We start from the raw sequence: 19,213 nt of genomic DNA, 5'->3' as shown, positions 1-19,213 counted from the left end.
TTATTTAATGAACTCCCACTCAGATAGACATCCCTCTAGTCATCTAAGTGATACATGATCCGAGTCAACTAGGCCATGTCCGATCATCACGTGAGACAGACTAGTCATCATTGGTGAACATCTTCATGTTGATCGTATCCACTATACAACTCATGTTCGACCTTTCGGTCTCTTGTGTTCCGAGGCCATGTCTGTACATACTAGGCTCGTCAAGTCAACCTAAGTGTTTTGCATGTGTAAATCTGGCTTACACCCGTTGTATGCGAACGTTAGAATCTATCACACCCGATCATCACGTGGTGCTTCGAAACAACGGACTTTCGCAATGGTGCACAGTTAGGGGGAACACTTTCTTGAAATTTTATGAGGGATCATCTTATTTATGCTACCGTCTTTCTAAGCAAATAAGATGTAAACATGACAAACATCACATGCAAATCATAGAGTGACATGATATGGCCAATATCATCTTGCGCCTTTGATCTCCATCTTCGAGGCGCGACATGATCACCTTCTTCACCGGCATGACACCATGATCTCCATCATCATGATATCCATCATCGTGTCTTTATGAAGTTGTCTCGCCAACTATTACTTCTACTACTATGGCTAACGGTTAGCAATAAAGTAAAGTAATTACATGGTGTTCTGATTGACACGTAGGTCATACAATAAATTAAGACAACTCCTACGGCTCCTGCCGGTTGTCATACTCATCGACATGCAAGTCGTGATTCCTATTACAAGGACATGATCAATCTCATACATCACATATCATTCATCACATTATTTTGGCCATATCACATCACATAGCATACCCTGCAAAAACAAGTTAGACGTCCTCTAATTGTTGTTGCATGTTTTACGTGGCTGCTATGGGTTTCTAGCAAGAACGTTTCTTACCTACGCAAAATCCACAAGCTGATATGCCAATTGCTATTTACCCTTCATAAGGACTCTTTTCATCGAATCCGATCCGACTAAAGTGGGAGAGACTGGCAACCACTAGCCACCTTTATGCAACAAGTGCATGTCAGTCGGTGGAACCTGTCTCACGTAAGCGTACGTGTAAGGTCGGTCCGGGCCGCTTCATCCCACAATACCGCCGAAACAAGATAGGACTAGTAACGGTAAGCAAATTGTACAAACCAACGCCCACAGCTACTTGTGTTCTACTCGTGCATAGAATCTACGCAATAGACCTAGCTCATGATGCCACTGTTGGGGAACGTAGCAATAATTCAAAATTTTCCTATGCGTCACCAACATCAATGTATGGAGATTCTAGCAACAATAGAGGGAGAGGATGAGCATCTTCATACCTTTGAAGATCTCTAAGCGTAAGCGTCACTAGAACGCGGATGAGGGAGTCGTACTCACGGCGATTCAAATCGCGCAAGATCCGATCTAGCGCCGAACGGACGGCGCCTCCGCGTTCAACACACGTACAGCCTGGGGATGTCTCCTCCTTCTTGATCCAGCAAGGGGAGAGGAGAAGTTGAGGGAGAGCTCCGGCAGCACGACGGCGTGGTGGTGGAGCTTGTGGTATTTCTGCAGGCTTCGCCAAGCTCTACGGAGGAGGAGGAGGTGTTGGAGGAGGGAGGGGCTGCGCCAGGGAAGGGGTGCGACTGCCCTTTCTCTCCCTCACTATATATAGGGGAAGGGGGGAGGAGGAGGCGCCCTAGGGTTCCCTGGGGGAAGGGCGGCGGCCACAGGGAAAACCCTAGATGGGTTTGGGCGCCCCCACCCCTAGGAAACTTGCCCCCCAAGCCGGGAGGGGAGGCTGCCCTATGGGAGGCGCCCCCACCTCTCCAAGTTACGTGAGATAGGGTGGGAGGAGCGCTCAGCCCCTTAGTGGGCTGATGTGCCCCTCCCCTTGGCCCATAAGGCCCCTCAACGCTTGTCGGGGCCTCCGAAACCCTTTTCGGACACGCTGGTCGTCACCCGGTACCCTCGGAACAATTCCGGACTCCAATACCCTTCGTCCAATAAATCGATCTTCACCTTCGGACCATTCGGAGTTCCTCATCACGTTCGGGATCTCATACGGGACTCCGAACAACCTTCAGTAACCACATACTATTTCCCATAACAACTCTAGTGTCACCGAACCTTAAGTGTGTAGACCCTACGGGTTCGGGAACCATGCAGACATGACTGAGACATCTCTCCGGCCAATAACCAAATAGCGGGATCTGGATACCCATATTGGCTCCCACATGTTCCATGATGATCTCATCGGATGAACCATGATGTCGGGGATTCAATCAATCCCGTATACAATTCCCTTTGTCAATCGGTATGTTACTTGCCCGAGATTTGATCATCGGTATCCCAATACCTCGTTCAATCTCATTACCGGCAAGTCACTTTACTCGTTCCGTAATGCATGATCCCTTGACTAACTACTTAGTCACATTGAGCTCATTATGATGATACATTACCGAGTGGGCCCAGAGATAACTCTCCGTCATACGGAGTGACAAATCCTAGTCTCGATTCGTGCCAACCCAACAGACACTTTCGGAGATGCCTGTAGTGTACCTTTGTAGCCACCCAGTTACCTTATGACGTTTGGTACACCCAAAGCATTCCTACGGTATCCGGGAGTTGCACAATCTCATGGTCTAAGGAAATGATACTTGACATTAGAAAAACTTTAGCAAACGAACTACACGATCTTTGTGCTACGCTTAGGATTGGGTCTTGTCCATCACATCATTCTCCTAATGAGGTGATCCCGCTATCAATGACATCTAATGTCCATGGTCAGGAAACCATGACCATCTATTGATCAACGAGCTAGTCAACTAGAGGCTCACTAGGAATATGTTGTGGTCTATGTATTCACACATGTATTACGGTTTCCAGTTAATACAATTATAGCATGAGCAATAGACAATTATTATGAACAAGGAAATACAATAATAACCATTTTATTATTGCCTCTAGAGCATATTTCCAACAGTTTGCTCGTACATCACAGTGCGAGGAGAGACGCGATCGGCTTAAATAGCCGCGTCGTACAAAAACGATAAGTTTCGGTCATCATTGCACCCTTTCTGGAGGATGTGGACTGTTACTATGAATCTACTCCTATTTTATATGCGGAGAAGATTCATAGTGATAGTTCATATTCCTCACAAAGAGAGCATTGATGGCTGCCCAACTCTTTTTGAATCATTTCATCAAGTTCCGCTGGGCCATACTACTGCCCGTCCGACGAAATATCGGAATCCATCGTTGCCTACGAAAAAATCACCAGAAAACCTAGTCGGAAAATGTGTCGTGCACATAGACGGCAAGGCGCAGTCCGACGCAAGGATGGTGGCGGAGCTAGGAGATGTTCGACGCAGAGGAGGAAGAAGTGAGGAGAAGATCAAGTGAAATCGATTAGGTCGAAGGAGAGATTTGGTTCGCTTTTTGTTGGGGTCGGGCTGTCAGTTCCGACGTGGCGGACACGCCTGGTCGCACCTGGGCCGTCCCATATCCATTTCAGATTTGCCCTGGATATGAGGGACGCCGGTCAGTACAGACGTTTGAGGCTAGTTTGAGAGCATATACAACCGGACGCCTCAAACCATCCCCATACGCCCGCGGACGCGTCCAGTCGGTGACCGCACAGGAGAGAGAAGAAAAAACATGATCCAAGCGGACCCCTATATGCCCGGGTTGTGCACGAACCCTCATATACATCTCAAATATGGAGTGGATATGGGGGCTTGCGGACGCGCTCAGGTATTCCGCCATGTAGGACGCGGCCCCATCCCGGACCACATTTTCTCTTTCTTTATTCATTCTTTTATTTCTCTTTCTTCATCTTCACCAATTACGTGCAAGTGATCAGACATATGAGAAGAAAAATGAAGAGTGTGGCTGCACGGACGAATAAATAGGGGTTCAAAACAGACACGCCCGGCCACCGACCGGGCGCGTTCGTGGACGTTTGAGGGATCATATTTGATATGTCCTTTTTTTCCGCAAAAAAAGGACATATCAAATATGATCCCTCAAACGTCCACGAACGCGCCCGGTCGGATATGTCCGGCTGTAGATGTTGTGAGGCGCCTGCTTGAGTCTTTTTTTTTACTATCGAGTTGTGCGCCCGATCGTTTGAGGCGGCCGACTATAGATGCTCTTAGTAGCATAATAACATTCTGGCCCTACATTTGGATGACGTCGGACTTTAATTTTACCATATCTATTTATTTAAATTTTGATCATATTTATTAGAATTCTTGTGTTTTTTTTCTTCTTATTCATGTGAACTAAACGCCAAGTCAACATGTCCTTTGCAACAAGAAAGGGGATGGAGGGGTTGGACTGTTGGTGGTCGCTGTAGGGTCATAGACGTGGTGTGGCTAGCCAGGCTACGGTTTGGCTCTCCCGGTCGCTCGCGGAGTCGCGGTTTCGCCCTGCAAATGTCAAAGTCTGTGGTTTTCTCCCACTAAAGAGGACCTCGTCGTGGACCACCACGCAGACTGGTATACCGCAGACTGAACCAAACGTCTGCCCATGGCTTTGTCCTCGCAGTCCACGCTCACGTATCACGTGCTCGAAATCCACCGGCGGTATACGCTCACGCGGCAGCAGTGGTTTGTTGTCTTCTCCCGTGCTCATCAGCTCGGGCGACGAGCGAGCCCTGGCTCAACCAGCGCGGCTCCCGAGGCCGGACACAGCGGGCAGGCAGGACATGCCATGGCATGGCTGCGCGTGCGCGCCTCGGAATCCGAACTCCACGCGTGATGACGCAGGTCGCACCGCTGCCCCGCACGGCGGACGAGAGAGGTGGTGGAAAGAGGGAGGTGGCGGTGAAAAGCCGAAATTGAGGGCCGGTGTCCCCCGCACACCCGGCAACCATATCTGCTGCCCGTGTCCCCTCCCAATCGTTTTCTGTAGTATTCTCACTGTCTCGAGCTCATTAAATTTTTTGGACCTGGCGAATTAAGGGCAAATTCAACGAGTTATCCTACCTCTTCCCAGGCGGTGCGGTAAGAAACTATGACCTCCTCCAATGCAAAGATGCTTAGATGAGGTGCTAAGTATATTAAATGTCTTAGCAACTCAAGTCTTTAATGTAAAGGTGTTAAGTTTTTGAGTGCTAAGCTTCATACTACACTTAATTAGTTGTAGACTCAAAATTATGCTTCCACCTAGGTACACGTAGCACCGTTTCTTTCTGTGGTCATCATACTACTCTTTCTTCTTAACTAGCATGTCACATCAAACTTTTTGCTTAGTCGGCAATCTTAGCACCTGTACAAGGTGGAGCATTAGGAGGAGCCTAAGGCTGCTGCCAATGCATTTGTGCTTAGATGAGGTGTTAAGCACATTTAATAGCTTAGCAACTATACTCCCCAATGCATAGATGCTTAGATTATGGTAGCTAAGGCTGGTCATAATGAAAGTAGGTAGTATTACTGTTGGGTTTAGTCCCACATCGGTTGTGGGAGAAGACATAACACGACTTATAAGGGTGGGGGTGTCCCCTCCTAACATGCTAGACTTTTGGGGGGAGAGGGCCCAAGGCCTGTCATAAGTCGGTGTTGCTCTCCGGTTGGGCCTGGTTGACGCATGTGGGTCGGAAACGCTGGTGATAGCGGACCCGGGATTGCGTAACAAGTGGTATCAGAGCCCAGGTGCCCGGAATGAATCTCGGTAGACTCATGGGTGGTCGGTCATGGTTGGTGGGCTGGAAATGCTGGTGTTAGCGGGCCCATGGATGACCGATGTGTGAGGGGGAGATTGTTGGGTTTAGTCCCACATTGATTGTGGGGGGAGACATAACACGACTTATAAGGGCGGGGGTGTCCCCTCCTAACAGGCTAGTCTTTTGGGAGGAGAGGGCCCAAGGCCTGTCATAAGTCGGTGTTGCTCTCCGGTTGGGCCTGGTTGACGCATGTGGGTCGAAAACGCTGGTGATAGCGGACTCGGGATTGCGTAACAATTATGCATGCCAACTAAGTAAATTTGTTGAGGTGACATAGAATTAAATGAAGAAGGAGAGGATTGAGTATCATATCATGACACCATATCATATTAAATGTTGTGCTACTATGTGTCATGCATGGTAATAAATGGAGTCATCTATAATACTAAATTATGACACTATGCACTACGGATATAGTATCATATGCATGATACTAGTACATGATACTTACCATTACGACCAGCCTAAGCTTGCTTCATTTAATGATTTAGCAATTAAAGCTCTTCATGTATTTATGGACTTCCTTCGTTTAAATGTTTTGCCTAGATTCACACGCTTAGCATTGTTTCTTCCTGAGTCATCACACTCATCTCTCTCTTCTTAAATAATTTGCCACATCAGATTTTTTGTCTACATGGAAGGCTTAACACCTGTACAAGGTGGAGCATTGAAAGGGGCCTAACACGGACTGTTGGTATAATACAAAGGGTGGAAAAACAGAGGAATATCTAATTAAGTTTGAAAAATTGTCAACCTTTTGCGGTGCTTGTCGTTTGATGGGACATTTGCATGAAGAGCGCGGAACATGAGAACACGACGACACTGTTGAATATAAGCAATTTATCATATGATTTTATTCACAGAACTAGTAAATAAAATATTATTATTATAAAAGAGATGAAACAAGTCATGTAATCTAAAAGATACAAGGCAAATAGCATTTGCACATATGAATTTTAGAACCGAACATATATAGAACAGAGGCTGGAACAAGAAAGGCTAGAGTAAAAACTGTAGCATGATCTTAAACAAAATGATTTTAGACAGAGAGAACAGGAAGACGTACGGAGTAGCGGTAGAAGCACCGGTCTTGGGGTCGATGTCCTCGCCAGCCATGTTGTCGAAGAGGTTGTCTACGTCAAGAAAGAAGTCGTCGTTGGAGAAGTGGTCGTCGGTGTCTGAAGCGTCCGCGATGAACCGGTCAGTAGTCGCGCAGAGCGCTCCCTAAAAACCAAAGATGATGTTCTGATGTGTCTCTCTAGAGAGGAACGACCCGCAACCTGCGGTGCGTCGTGACGAGGCGAGGCAAGGCGGGCCACGGCGAAGGAGCACGTATGAATGTCCCTCTTGTTCTCATGCACATACATGTGGGAAACAACCTTCCTTATAAGAAGGTCTAACTCCTACCAAACTAGTAATGTGAGACAAAACTTGATTGAGTGGGCCTCTAGGATTTATTAGGAATTCTGAAACTGATTGTTGGGCTGGTCCAAAATAGAATAAAATTCCAGCGGAGGTTAAGTTTGAGGCCTCATTTGTTTTATAGAATAGGAATATCATAGAAATAGAAAAATCATAATAAGTAAGATGACATGCATCTCAATTTCTATAGAAAAAGAAATGTCATTTGATGCATAGGATAGAAATTTTTTCATTGAGTCTAGATTAATATTTTTTTCTTTGAAATGTGAAGGATTGGTTTTTATCCTACGTAGAAATAGAAATCGTTTCTTATGAACCAAAGAGCCCCATAGAATTTTTTTCTTTCGAAAACCAAATTTATAAAATTTCTACAAGATTCCTACAAACCAAAAATGTCTGAATGGTGAGGCTTCATTCTAGCTTCAAGGAGAAACAGAGGAAGCGGCCGTGGAGGTTGCCATAACGGAGACTGTCAAAATGTAGATGGTGATACATTGATAACTAGGCGGTGCTAGGACCTATGGTCGAGGGTGACGATCCCAGGGTCGACAAGTCATATGCCATCGAGCGGAATAACAAGGTGCAGCTCACAAGGTGGAGGTGCGAAGCGTTCTTGAACAAACAAGGATTCTCTGATGACTTCATTTGGTTGGCGTTTGGCGACCAACGCCCGCATAGGAGTGTTCAGTACGTTTCACGCCCTGACGTACAAGGACCTCACGCGCTAGTTCCTCGCAAGATTCGACTACACCCTCAAGGACCCAAAGGCCGACCACCAATGCACATATTGTTGGGAAACTTTGCAGGGAAAACAAAAAAAATTCTATGCACACGCAAGATCAAGATGCATAGGAACGAGAGGAGAGAATGTGTCTACGTACCATCGCAGACCGTAAACGGAAGCGTTTATTAGCGCGATTGATGTAGTGAAATTTCTTTGCGATCCAACCAATCAAGTACCGAACATACGACATCTCCGCGTTCAGCACACGTTCAGCTCGGTGATATCCTCGCCTTTTTGATCCAGCAAGACGGGCGAAATAGTGGATGAGTTTCAGCAGCACGATGGTGTGCTAACGATGGTGGTGATGCTATCTCCGCAGGGCTTCACCTAAGCACTACGAAAATATGACCGAGAGACGAAATTGTGGAGAAGGTGCCCCACACGGCTAAGAGATTGTCCGGGTTATGTGTGGCGCCCCCTCCCACATATATATAGGTGGGGGTTCTCATGGCACCCGTAGGGTTCGAGTGCGGGTAATGCTTGCCCAAACCCTCACCCGTCCCATTTTTTCTTGCCCAAACCCGTACCCGTGCCCGCACCCCAGGTTTCATATTTTTCCCATACATGTACCCGGACGGGTATAGGTAATACCCACGGGTAACCATACCCATCTAGGTCACCTTTCAAAAAAAATTGCCATGTACTTTCAGCATGTACATACCACAGTTCAGCATGTATATTAGTATACCACATTTCAGCATGTATATTACAGCATTTGAACATATATTCCAGCATTTCAGCACATAAACATGTCAAGTTTCAGCACTTGAAACTAAGTTTCAGAATTTCAGCACATAGACATGTCAAGTTTCATCACTTGCAAATAAATTTCAGTATTTCAGCACACACACAGTCATTTCAAGCACAAAGTCGACACACAAATAAATTCGAAGACCGCAAATAGGTTCAGCGCACAAATGATAAATAGGTTCAACAAAGAAATAAGTTCAACATCTCAACACACAAATAGGTTCAACATCTCCAACATGAAACTGAACGGTCCAAACCAACTTGACCTGCTTCCATCTTCTCTCCACTTCATGAGCCTTGACATCTCAAAGCATCAATTCCTAGTATGGGGCATATAAATTGTAAGACATGAGAACTTGAGAGTAATGAGTACAAGCATCAATTCCTAGTATGGGGCATATAAATTGTAAGACATGAGAACTTGCGAGTAATGAGTACAAGCATCAATTCCAAAGCATCAATTCTTATGTACTACTAAGATAACAAGAATAGAAGATAACATGAATACAAGATATCTTTGATGTGCAATTCTGAAGTAGTAATAAGATACATCATAACAAGAATACAAGATGTGTTTGATTTGAATACTACTAAGTACTAACCTGCATCCCTTCTTGAATGTCTTGAAGACAAGTCCAGAAGCTAGTTTCTGCTATGTGAGCATCTACAAAAGTAGAAAACGTCAACAACATTTCAGCAAGAGAAAATATTAATGAAGTGCACTATTTTGTCACCTTTGTACTTGTTTCGAAGCCAATCTTGCGAGCACATTAAAACCTCCACCATATAAGGTGTAAGTAGGCCTCTATGGTCATTGAGCTTCCTGCCACTTATACTAAAGGCTGACTCTGAAGCAAATGTTGTTACGGGAATAACAAATATGTCTCTTGCTACTTTCCTGAAGGTCGGATACCTTGTTCCAGCCACCTTCCACGAATCTAGCACATTGAACTTTTCAATGTAAGGCACTAAACCATCAGTCAAGTACTACTCTATTTCACCTTGAATTCTAGCTGTTGCAGGCATTTGCTGAGCTACAATGTTCTAAAATACACTCATGATCGCAGGAGCTTTCATTGTGGTCATCATAGATTCATCATCTGGTGTACATGCCTCATTTTCCACTTCATACTCCTCCAATGATGAATGCGAACTAGCAACTATGTCATCAACTTTTTCAATGCATTCATTAGAAGATGGCTCAATTCCATGGAGCATGGCAAAGCAAGCAACCAGCATTTGCTTCTTGTATCGAGGGTCAAGAAGGGTAGCTATAGCCATTAGAACTTGGATGTCACTCCAATACTTATCAAATTTTTCAGTCATGCTTTTTGTCATTTTTTGGATAATCTCATTGCTAGAAGTTTCCCACTGCCTCATTTTCATTTTAGTTTCACATATCTTAGGGAAGTAAACATTGGTAGTCACATAATCGGTTCCAGAAAATAGCTCGGTTATTTCATAGAACAATCTAAGTCTCCCTACAACTTCTTTAGCAAAAGCCCAATCTTCAGCACTGGGAAGCCACTCATATTGCTTATCCTTTTCTTTTGCACGTTCAAACACAAGTCTATAAGATAAAGCAATATCAAGCATTATGAAAGTAGAGTTCCGTCTAGTCTTGCAATCAAGTTTCAACCCCCTTGTTATTTTAACTTTCTTATACTTAGCCATTTCCTCAAATTGTTCCACCATTTTTGGTGAGGTAGTCCAATGTGCCACACTTTCACGGATGTTTTCTATAGCTGATTTCATGACATCTAAGCCATCCTTCACTATCAAATTCAGAATATGTGCAGAACAACGCGTGCGAAGTAGAGTACCTTCACAAAGAAGCTTATTGACGGTGTCCTGGACTAGGGGGTACTCAACGCGTCGTCTCCCGATCAGTTGGATTGGGCCGAGGACCCCCATGGCCGTATACTCATGGGCCAGTCCGGACAGCTGCCGCATACAAGAAAGAATCCACAAGACTTGGCAATCAAGAGAAGGACTCCTCCCCCACCGGCGTATTCGGCTAGGACTCTTGTTATCCTAGGCCTCTGGTGCATTATATAAACCGGGGCCAGGCTAGTCGATAGATATATACAACAACAATCATACCATAGGCTAGCTTCTAGGGTTTAGCCTCTCTGATGTCGTGGTAGATCAACTCTTGTAATACCCATACCATCAATATTAATCAAGCATGAGTAGGGTTTACCTCCATCGAGAGGGCCCGAACCTGGGTAAAAACATCATGTCCCTTGTCTCCTGTTACCATTGATCCTAAGACGTACTGCTTGGGACCCCCTACCCGAGATCCGTCGGGTTTGACACCGACATTGGTGCTTTCATTGAGAGTTCCGCTGTGTGATCGGCGAAAGGATCAATGGCTCGACTGCAGGTCAACTGTGACGTCGGCTTCTTCGTCACCAGCTCGACTGGTCACCTTGGCTTGACCGAGGACTGCGCCCTACCTCCGATGGTCATGTTCGGATGAAGGCCTTCATCAACACCAACTCCGATCTCTATCAAGATCATGGAGGAGTCATCCATGGAGCTTGGGGCCTCAACGTCAACATTGCCCTCAGGCGACCGTGCTGTTTTTCTGGACAGCAAACTTGTATCCGCCGCCACCGCCTCCTCGAGTGTCGCTTAAACGATTACTTCGGTGGAATTATGCGGAATTAAGTCTACAACAACCGTGCAAAAATTTCGTCGAGTTCCGATGGAGGAATCTCCGGCAATCTCCGATATACCGGAGCTCTGTTGAATCTGGACGAGAATCCGGATGAGTTTAGGGCGTGGTATTCAGCATCTATCTCGGACGTCCTTTGGAGGATCCAACCGTTGATTTGCTGCGGAATTCCCATATCTACCACCTGCCAAAAATTCATCTCGATCCGACCGTCCAAACTCCGGGAAGCTTCCGATTAGTGCATCACTTTTTTGATCTGTTTTCTGCGCGAGAACGAATCCGACCCAAATTCATCTTCTTTATGAACGGAATCTCGGACATCCTTTTTGAAGGAAGTTTTCGTATGGGGTGTTGTGTTTTATTCTCAAACATATCCCAGTAGTATTAAAAGTATTCTTGCAATACGAACTTCACTGTCGCGCCGGTGTCAAACCAGCCCGACAACATCACTCCACGGCGGTCGACCTGCGTTAGACACGTCGTCGCTTGGTTGATCCGAGCTCAATTTCTTCGGATCATCATCTCGGCCAGCCGAACAATAGTTCGGCATCGCGAAGGATAAATCATCACCAACATCGCCGCCCCACGGATTACACAGAGCGGGTGCACCTACATCGCCACACAGTCATTCATCAAGCCGACATCGACCACGTCACGACCTGCATCGCTGGACCGAGGGCTTCATCATGTCTTCATCAACCTACTCCGGAGACTTCGGCGTCGCTGGCCGACCAGCTCCGTCACGTTATCTGGACCGAGGGCTTTGCCTCGGCGAGCCAACCTTTGCCAGCATTGCCATGCTGTTGCTTTATCGCCCATCAGGCGATAGGTGTGCGGATCGAGTCCCAATTTTGGGAATCACCTTTCTTCGGATTGCTACAACAAATAAGCCGGGTGCTATTAATCCTAGTATTATTTGCTTGTTAGGGTTCATTTTTTCCAATGAATTATTACTCTGGTTTGTCCGTCATATGTACGCAGGTCTATCAAATGGTGGCCGCATTAATGACGGTCGCATGGTGGTTCGGTCAGTTTCCGTACATAGTCCAGCGAACGCCGCATCCGGAACTCGAACCAACCTGTGAATTCAGGCCTTGCCATGCCTTTACCACATCACGCCGCCACCCTGCATCGACATTGACTTCGGCGCCAGGCCATATTTCTTTTATTACTCACTTTGCATAAATTATTTGTTATGCAACGATTTTTTTTATTTTTTTTATTATTACTATTATCTCTGGTTTGCACTATTTTTTATGCACAGGAAAATGATCCAGCCGGACTATATCCTTTGGCGTCACCTTGGCTGGACGGGGGGCTTCGTCAACACTTCATTATCCCATGCCGGGGACTTCGCCATCACCCTGCCGTCCTGCATTGACCGTGCTATGCCACCACTTCGGAGTGCCGATCTCTTTGCTCCGCCACCTCGGGACCGGCTCGGGGATGGAACCTTGTCCCGTATCAAGCTCGGACCGCGTCATCAATACCGAACACATTAACCAGCTAAGTTGTTTTCATGCTCAAAGTTTTAAATTTTTAACTTGTGTTCGGCTCGGCCAAGCATTATACTTTTTTGGAAAAAAGTTGCTTGTAAAACTTTCTTTGTCCAAACTTTGTTTGTGACGCGCAAATTCAAATACCCCGTTTACTTGGGGGCTTCCTTCATGAAGCTTTTTCCTCTTGCATATGGTTATACTTGTACGGCTTCGTTCCTTGTTCGTGTATTACGCCACAATATGCACCATATTGACTTAAGCGATTTGCAAGCTGGGTTGCCTGGCTCCTGTGCTTACCCCTACGTTCCCGATTGTTCGGCTAGGGAGTAAAGGGGGCACCTCTGCGATTGTCACGATCGGGTCACCCGAGCCGGACCTCAGACTGGGTGAAGCCGAAAGCTAGCGCTCTTATTGTTTTTAATCATGGTCGGCACACAACGGAACTCATGAGTACAAAAAATCTATTGCACAAGTCTCATAATAACAATGAGCACCGAAGAAAGGTATCGGTGGGGGTACTATTTTCTTCGAAGATGCTTCTTACTCTTCGCAGTAATATGGCATAAGTTCCCCGAGCGCGCTTTGTCTGTTACAGCCTTATGGCCTGATTGCCTGGTTATTGGAAACATCGTCGATATTCTCGACAAATGGAGTACATAACACTTTTTGGTCCTTGACCGAAGAGGGAGAAGCCGACAGTCGGTTAAGACGCGTTTAAAGTTCGGTTGAACATAGATATGATATAAGTACTTCGGTACATGCAATCATTCTTTTACCCAAGTCACTTGGGGGCTCTTAAATTTATATGAGCCGTTTTATGATAAGTGTTTTTCTTCTTAGTCGTTGCAAAGTTTTTTATCCTTTATCACTCCTTTTTTCGACACAAGTGTGCGGTCACTAGCCGGGGAGCCTAATTTCTCTCTCAAAGCCGCTAGAGTTTAGTTTGCTAAACTGACCTAGTAAGAAGTACTCCGCCTTCGGGATAGGAGGTTGAAGCCGTTGGCTGGCCCGCTTGAAGTTTTGAGATAGGATGTGTCATGTTAAAGCACGGCAGAAGCACCTTTTTTTTCTAAAGTCCAATTTTCGGATTGGCACCGAACACTTGATCTAGTTCGGACATTAAACTTTTGAATAAGTTTTTTGGCTTTTCGAGCCCATGGCACTTTTAAACTATTTGTGTGTTTTCAGCACAAGTCTCGCAGTGCAGCGCCGGACACCTTTAGAGATTCGGCAAAAACATTCTCGGATATTGCTATATATGCATCGGTTTCGAATTGTGTCTTCGGTCAATAGTTGGGTTGCCCGGCTCCTGCCTTGCCTCCTATGTTCCGCTTTGTTCGGCTAGGTGTGCAAAGGGAGAACCACTGCGATTGTGCTTCCAGCTTACATGGTTAAGCACCTCAGTGGAGAGAGCCGAAAACTGACTGTCACAGTAAGCGTAAACATGTCGGCGATCCGATGACGGCGTTAAACGACGGGCCATTCATAACAATGGCCGAAGTGTTTACGGCTTGACCTCGACTGTCGCCGAACACTACCAGGGGCTATTAACTGGCCTGCCAAACTAAATCCTTGATATTTTGCTCTTACATTGGAGCTGAGGTTTCATGATCATGCTTAGCATAACAACCCAAAGAAAGAAACCGATAGCGGCACTATTTTTTTTGGAAGACATTTCTTCTGTTAAACAGTAATATAACATGTCTCTCCGCGTACCTTTGTTTATAAAACCGTATGGCCAGATTGCCTTGTTTGTTGTAAATCTTTGCCCTCATAAAGGCTTTACAAAGTAGGACAAACACTCCTCGGCTATTGGCCGAGGAGGTGGAAGCCGATGGTCGGTCAACAAAGTTTTGTACAATGCGGATCCGAGCTAATGACGTAAAGTACTTGGATACATAGAGTCATTACACATAATTTGTGATTTTACTATGGATATCGATCCTTAATTCGGCCTCTCGTGCCCGCATTAAGGCTCGGGGGCTACTGGGCTTCGGGCTTATTATTTACAAATATTAAAGGGGCACATCGATGCCCTGATCTGGTGTTGCCACCCGACCAGTGTCTCGGGGGCTACTGCATTGCCTGTTCTATGCAGAAAATTTGAAGTGCAATATAGTTTCCGAGGAGATTTTGATCCTCAAGTTGGTCGGCCGCACCCAACCTGACTCTCGAGGACTGAGCACGCCGCTTTTTGTGTCCCGAAGTATTCTGCCGAGCTAGGACTTGATCCTCAGGCCGATTTTACAAATCAACCTGAGTCTCAGCGATTACTGGGATCAGCGGTCTTATGTCATCCTTCAGGTGCATCTCGGGTTTTAGACCAATACACACCTTGAGGGCTACTGGCTATATATCTCGTCAGAGAATAAATTGCATCAATAAAAAATATTGACAAAAATCGGCCCACATTCGGGGAGGTGCACCACCTCGGAAGTAGTCCGGCATAAAGCTCGGGCGCTAGTGGCTGGCTCCATAGAGGGCATTTCCGGCATTAAGCTCGGCTAAACTCCTTCAAACTTCTTTGAACCAAGGTGATTTACGACACCTCAGATACAGTCCGGCGTTGGAGCTCGGATACATAGTCTGGCGTTGGAGCTCGGATACATAGTCCGGCATTGGAGCTCGGATATAGTCCGGTGTTGGAGCTCGGATACATTTCGGCGTTAGAGCCGGGAAGCAGTCCGGCATTGGTGCTCGGCTGCAAAAGATACCTCGAATGCAGTTTGGCGTTGGAGCTCAGACGCAAGAGGACGTTGTCGCCCGGGAACAACTTCAAACCCGAGGCATGGCATAAAAATAACAAGGCATTGATAAAGGTCGTAAACTTAAAGGGGCTCCTTGGATACCCGACATGTAAACTCGTCTAATGCATTTCGGCGATCCTCAAGATCGAAGATGAGAAGATTTGTTGAACCAGTTTTCATGACCGGCAACCGGAGATGAAGAACAGTTCGGAAGAATCAAGGAGCGTCCCTAACTTGAAGACCGGTTCAGGGGGCTACTGACGGTGTCCTGGACTAGGGGGTACTCAACGCGTCGTCTCCCGATCAGTTGGATTGGGCCGAGGACCCCCCTGGCCGTATACTCATGGGCCAGTCCGGACAGCTGCCGCATACAAGGAAGAATCGACAAGACTTGGCGATCAAGACAAGGACTCCTCCCCCACCGGCGTATTCGGCTAGGACTCTTGTTATCCTAGGCCTCTGGTGCATTATATAAACCGGGGCCAGGCTAGTCGATAGGTATATACAACAACAATCATACCATAGGCTAGCTTCTAGGGTTTAGCCTCTCTGATCTCGTGGTAGATCAACTCTTGTAATACCCATACCATCAATATTAATCAAGCAGGAGTAGGGTTTTACCTCCATCGAGAGGGCCCGAACCTGGGTAAAAACATCATGTCCCTTGTCTCCTGTTACCATTGATCCTAAGACGCACTGCGTGGGACCCCTACCCGAGATCCGCCGGTTTTGACACCGACACTTATTTTTCCCAATCTTGCCCAGAATCTCCTCAACTGCCTTGTCGTTGACGTTGCAATTATCAACTGTCACAGTCAAGAGCTTCTCATCAAGATTCCACTCCACCAACGACTCATGAAGCATCCTAGCTATAGCAGCTGCATTATGTGGTGCAGGAACATAAATAAACCTACAATATGCACACATACACAATAGTTTGAGAGTTGGCAAAAGCTAAAAATAGGCACAACACAATATATAATGCTTTCATTACAATATACCTCATCAGAATGGTCCTTAGCCTCCATGACCCGTCAATGAAATGGGCTGTGATAGCCATATATCCCTTCTTTTGGCTGTCAGAGATCCACATATCAGTGGTGACAACAACCCTTGATTGGATCATACTCATGTACTCGATGGCCTTCTTCCTTTCTGTTTTGTATCTTCCCACAATATCACCTCTACAAAACAAAAGAAAAGAGACAAATTCATGTTATTTAGTAATGGCAAAGAAGAAACATGAAAAAGTAAAAAGAAGGAAATAAATACATAGCATATTTACCGAATAGTATTTCTTGTATGAAGCTTGAATAATGGCTGAAGGGCAGCAACAAATCTCCTAAAACCAAGATGGTCTACCATAGACAAGGGATAATCATGCAACACCAACATGTTTCCAAGCTCAGCTCTAGCATAATCTTGATCAAAAGTATAGGTCTCCATGCTCACTTTCCCATCCGCTTCAACACTCACCTTCAATGAGGATTGACTCAAAGTTTTACCTCCCTTGGTCTTCAACTTCTTAAGAGTGCAAATATCAAGATGCAAACGAAGATGCTTAGTTCCATTCCTTGATCCCGCAGTAAGTATCTTGTGACACCAATTGCACTTGGCCTTCCATTCACCATTGATCCTCATCTTCTTCATTTCCAACCAAACCGTAGGCCAACTCCAGCACACGACCCCATCCCGTCTGGACCCGTCCGTTTGGGGTAAAACGGACAAACTAGGCGACCCAGCGCGCGGACGCAAATAGACTTTTGTCCATTTCCTGTCCGCTTTCGACACATCCCCGGCCCAAGTTTGCGCCGCTTTTGGGGTGAAACAGACAGCACGTGGACGGGCGCCTGTCCTCCCCTGGCCCGCCCGTCGGTGGCACAGGGATGCCTTTTTCTATTCGCCCCCCTCCAGCCGCACCCCGTCCGCTCTTCTCCACTCCCCTCCTGAAAGTGCAACTATCCCTAGGTGGTTTTGGTAATTCCTAACAACATATAGCTCATTGAGCTAATGCTATTTCAAGATGAATATTTCAGGAAAGCTCAATGATTGGCATGGCATGGATGAGAAAAGTGGATCCCTCAAAATGCTAAGGACCAAAGGATTGGCTCAAGCTCAAAGCTCGAGACTCTACATTTTATATTTTAGTGATCCAAGATCACATTGAGTCTATAGGAAAAGCCAATACTATCAAGGAGGGATGAGGTGTTGTTTAATGGCTTACTTGCTCAAAATGCTTAGTGATATGCTCCAAAGCCCTCAACTACTTTCTCACATCCACATATGACCTAAACCAAAAGTCAAACTCGGCCCCACCAATTCTTTCTTTCTGGCGCCACCGAGTTCAGATGTCATAGCCACTGCCACAAACCCTAGGCAAATCGGTCTCACCAATAGGGATCTCGGTTTCACCAAGATGGGATTGTAATCTCTCTGTGTCCCTTCGTAACGTTTCGGTACCACCGAGATGAGCGATCGGTCCCACCAAGATTGCAATGTAAACTCTCTGTTTCCTTTTTGTAACATTTCGGTCTCACCGAAATGAGCGAACCGGTCCCACCGAGTTTACCTGACGAACTCTCTAGTTAGCTTATTACCAAAATCGGTCTCACCGAGTTTGTGTAATCGGTCTCACCGAGATTACGTTATGCCCTAATCCTAACCATATCGGTCCTACCGAGTTGCATGTCGGTCCCACCGAAAATCCTAACGGTCACTAGATTTGCTGAATCGGTCCGACCGAGTTTCTTAATTCGGTCCCACCGAGATTGGCAAGTTGTGTGTAACGGTTAGTTTTTGTGTGGAGGCTATATATACCCCTCCACCTCCTCTTCATTCGTGGAGAGAGCCATCAGAATGAACCAACACTTCCAACTTACATTTTCTGAGAGAGAACCACCTACACTTGTGTTGAGGCCAAGATATTCCATTCCTACCATATGAATCTTGATCTCTATCCTTCTCCAAGTTGCTTTCCACTCAAATCTTCTTTCCACCAAATCCAAATCCTGTGAGAGAGAGTTGAGTGTTGGGGAGACTATCATTTGAAGCACAAGAGCAAGGAGTTCATCATCAACACACCATTTGTTACTTCTTGGAGAGTGGTGTCTCCTAGATTGGCTAGGTGTTACTTGGGAGCCTCTAACAAGATTGTGGAGTTGAACCAAGGAGTTTGTAAGGGCAAGGAGATCGCCTACTTCGTGAAGATCTACCGCTAGTGAGGCAAGTCCTTCGTGGACGACGGCCATGGTGGGATAGACAAGGTTGCTTCTTCGTGGACCCTTCTTGGGTGGAGCCCTCCGTGGACTCGTGCAGCCGTTACCCTTCGTGGGTTGAAGTCTCCATCAACATGGATGTACGATAGCACCACCTATTGGAACCACGACAAAAACATCCGTGTCTCCAATTGCGTTTGAATTCTCTAAACCCTCCCCTTTACATTATTGCAAGTTGCATGCTTTACTTTCCGCTGCTCATATACTCTTTGCATGCTTCCTTGAATTGTGTTAAGATTGCTTGACTCGTGCTAAGTTAGCTAAAATCTGCCAAAGACTAAAACTGGGAAAAGGATAAGTTTTTATTTGGTCAAGTAGTCTAATCACCCCCCCTCTAGACATACTT

The 19,213-nt window shown here is 46.0% G+C and overlaps 1 protein-coding gene across 1 annotated transcript; it reads right to left on the bottom strand.

The window, feature by feature from the left end:
- Positions 1-6,709: 6,709 nt before the first annotated feature.
- On the bottom strand, positions 6,710-16,987 carry LOC119320941 (zinc finger BED domain-containing protein RICESLEEPER 3-like). The gene is made up of 5 exons (XM_037594840.1): positions 16,878-16,987; positions 16,594-16,776; positions 16,333-16,502; positions 9,269-9,330; positions 6,710-6,934 (listed from the first exon to the last, which is right to left on the bottom strand). Exons 1-5 carry the CDS (start codon positions 16,985-16,987, stop codon positions 6,710-6,712), a joined length of 750 nt encoding a protein of 249 aa, XP_037450737.1.
- Positions 16,988-19,213: the final 2,226 nt, after the last annotated feature.

Source organism: Triticum dicoccoides, chromosome 6B, assembly GCF_002162155.2.
Source record: "Triticum dicoccoides isolate Atlit2015 ecotype Zavitan chromosome 6B, WEW_v2.0, whole genome shotgun sequence".
Classification (NCBI taxonomy): Eukaryota; Viridiplantae; Streptophyta; class Magnoliopsida; order Poales; family Poaceae; genus Triticum; species Triticum dicoccoides.
Note: the sequence above shows the minus strand (reverse complement) of the source record. Positions and strands in the feature narration are given on the sequence as shown.

Excerpts from the sequence above, each read along its gene's own strand:
- LOC119320941 (XM_037594840.1), bottom strand. The coding sequence starts at position 16,987 with ATGTTGGTGTTGCATGATTATCCCTTGTCTATGGTAGACCATCTTGGT. Across the intron at positions 9,331-16,332 it reads CAAGATTGGGAAAAATAAGT|ATGCTCACATAGCAGAAACT; the intron begins GTCGGTGTCAAA and ends CTACTTTTGTAG. Across the intron at positions 6,935-9,268 it reads ACATTCAAGAAGGGATGCAG|GGAGCGCTCTGCGCGACTAC; the intron begins GTTAGTACTTAG and ends TTTGGTTTTTAG.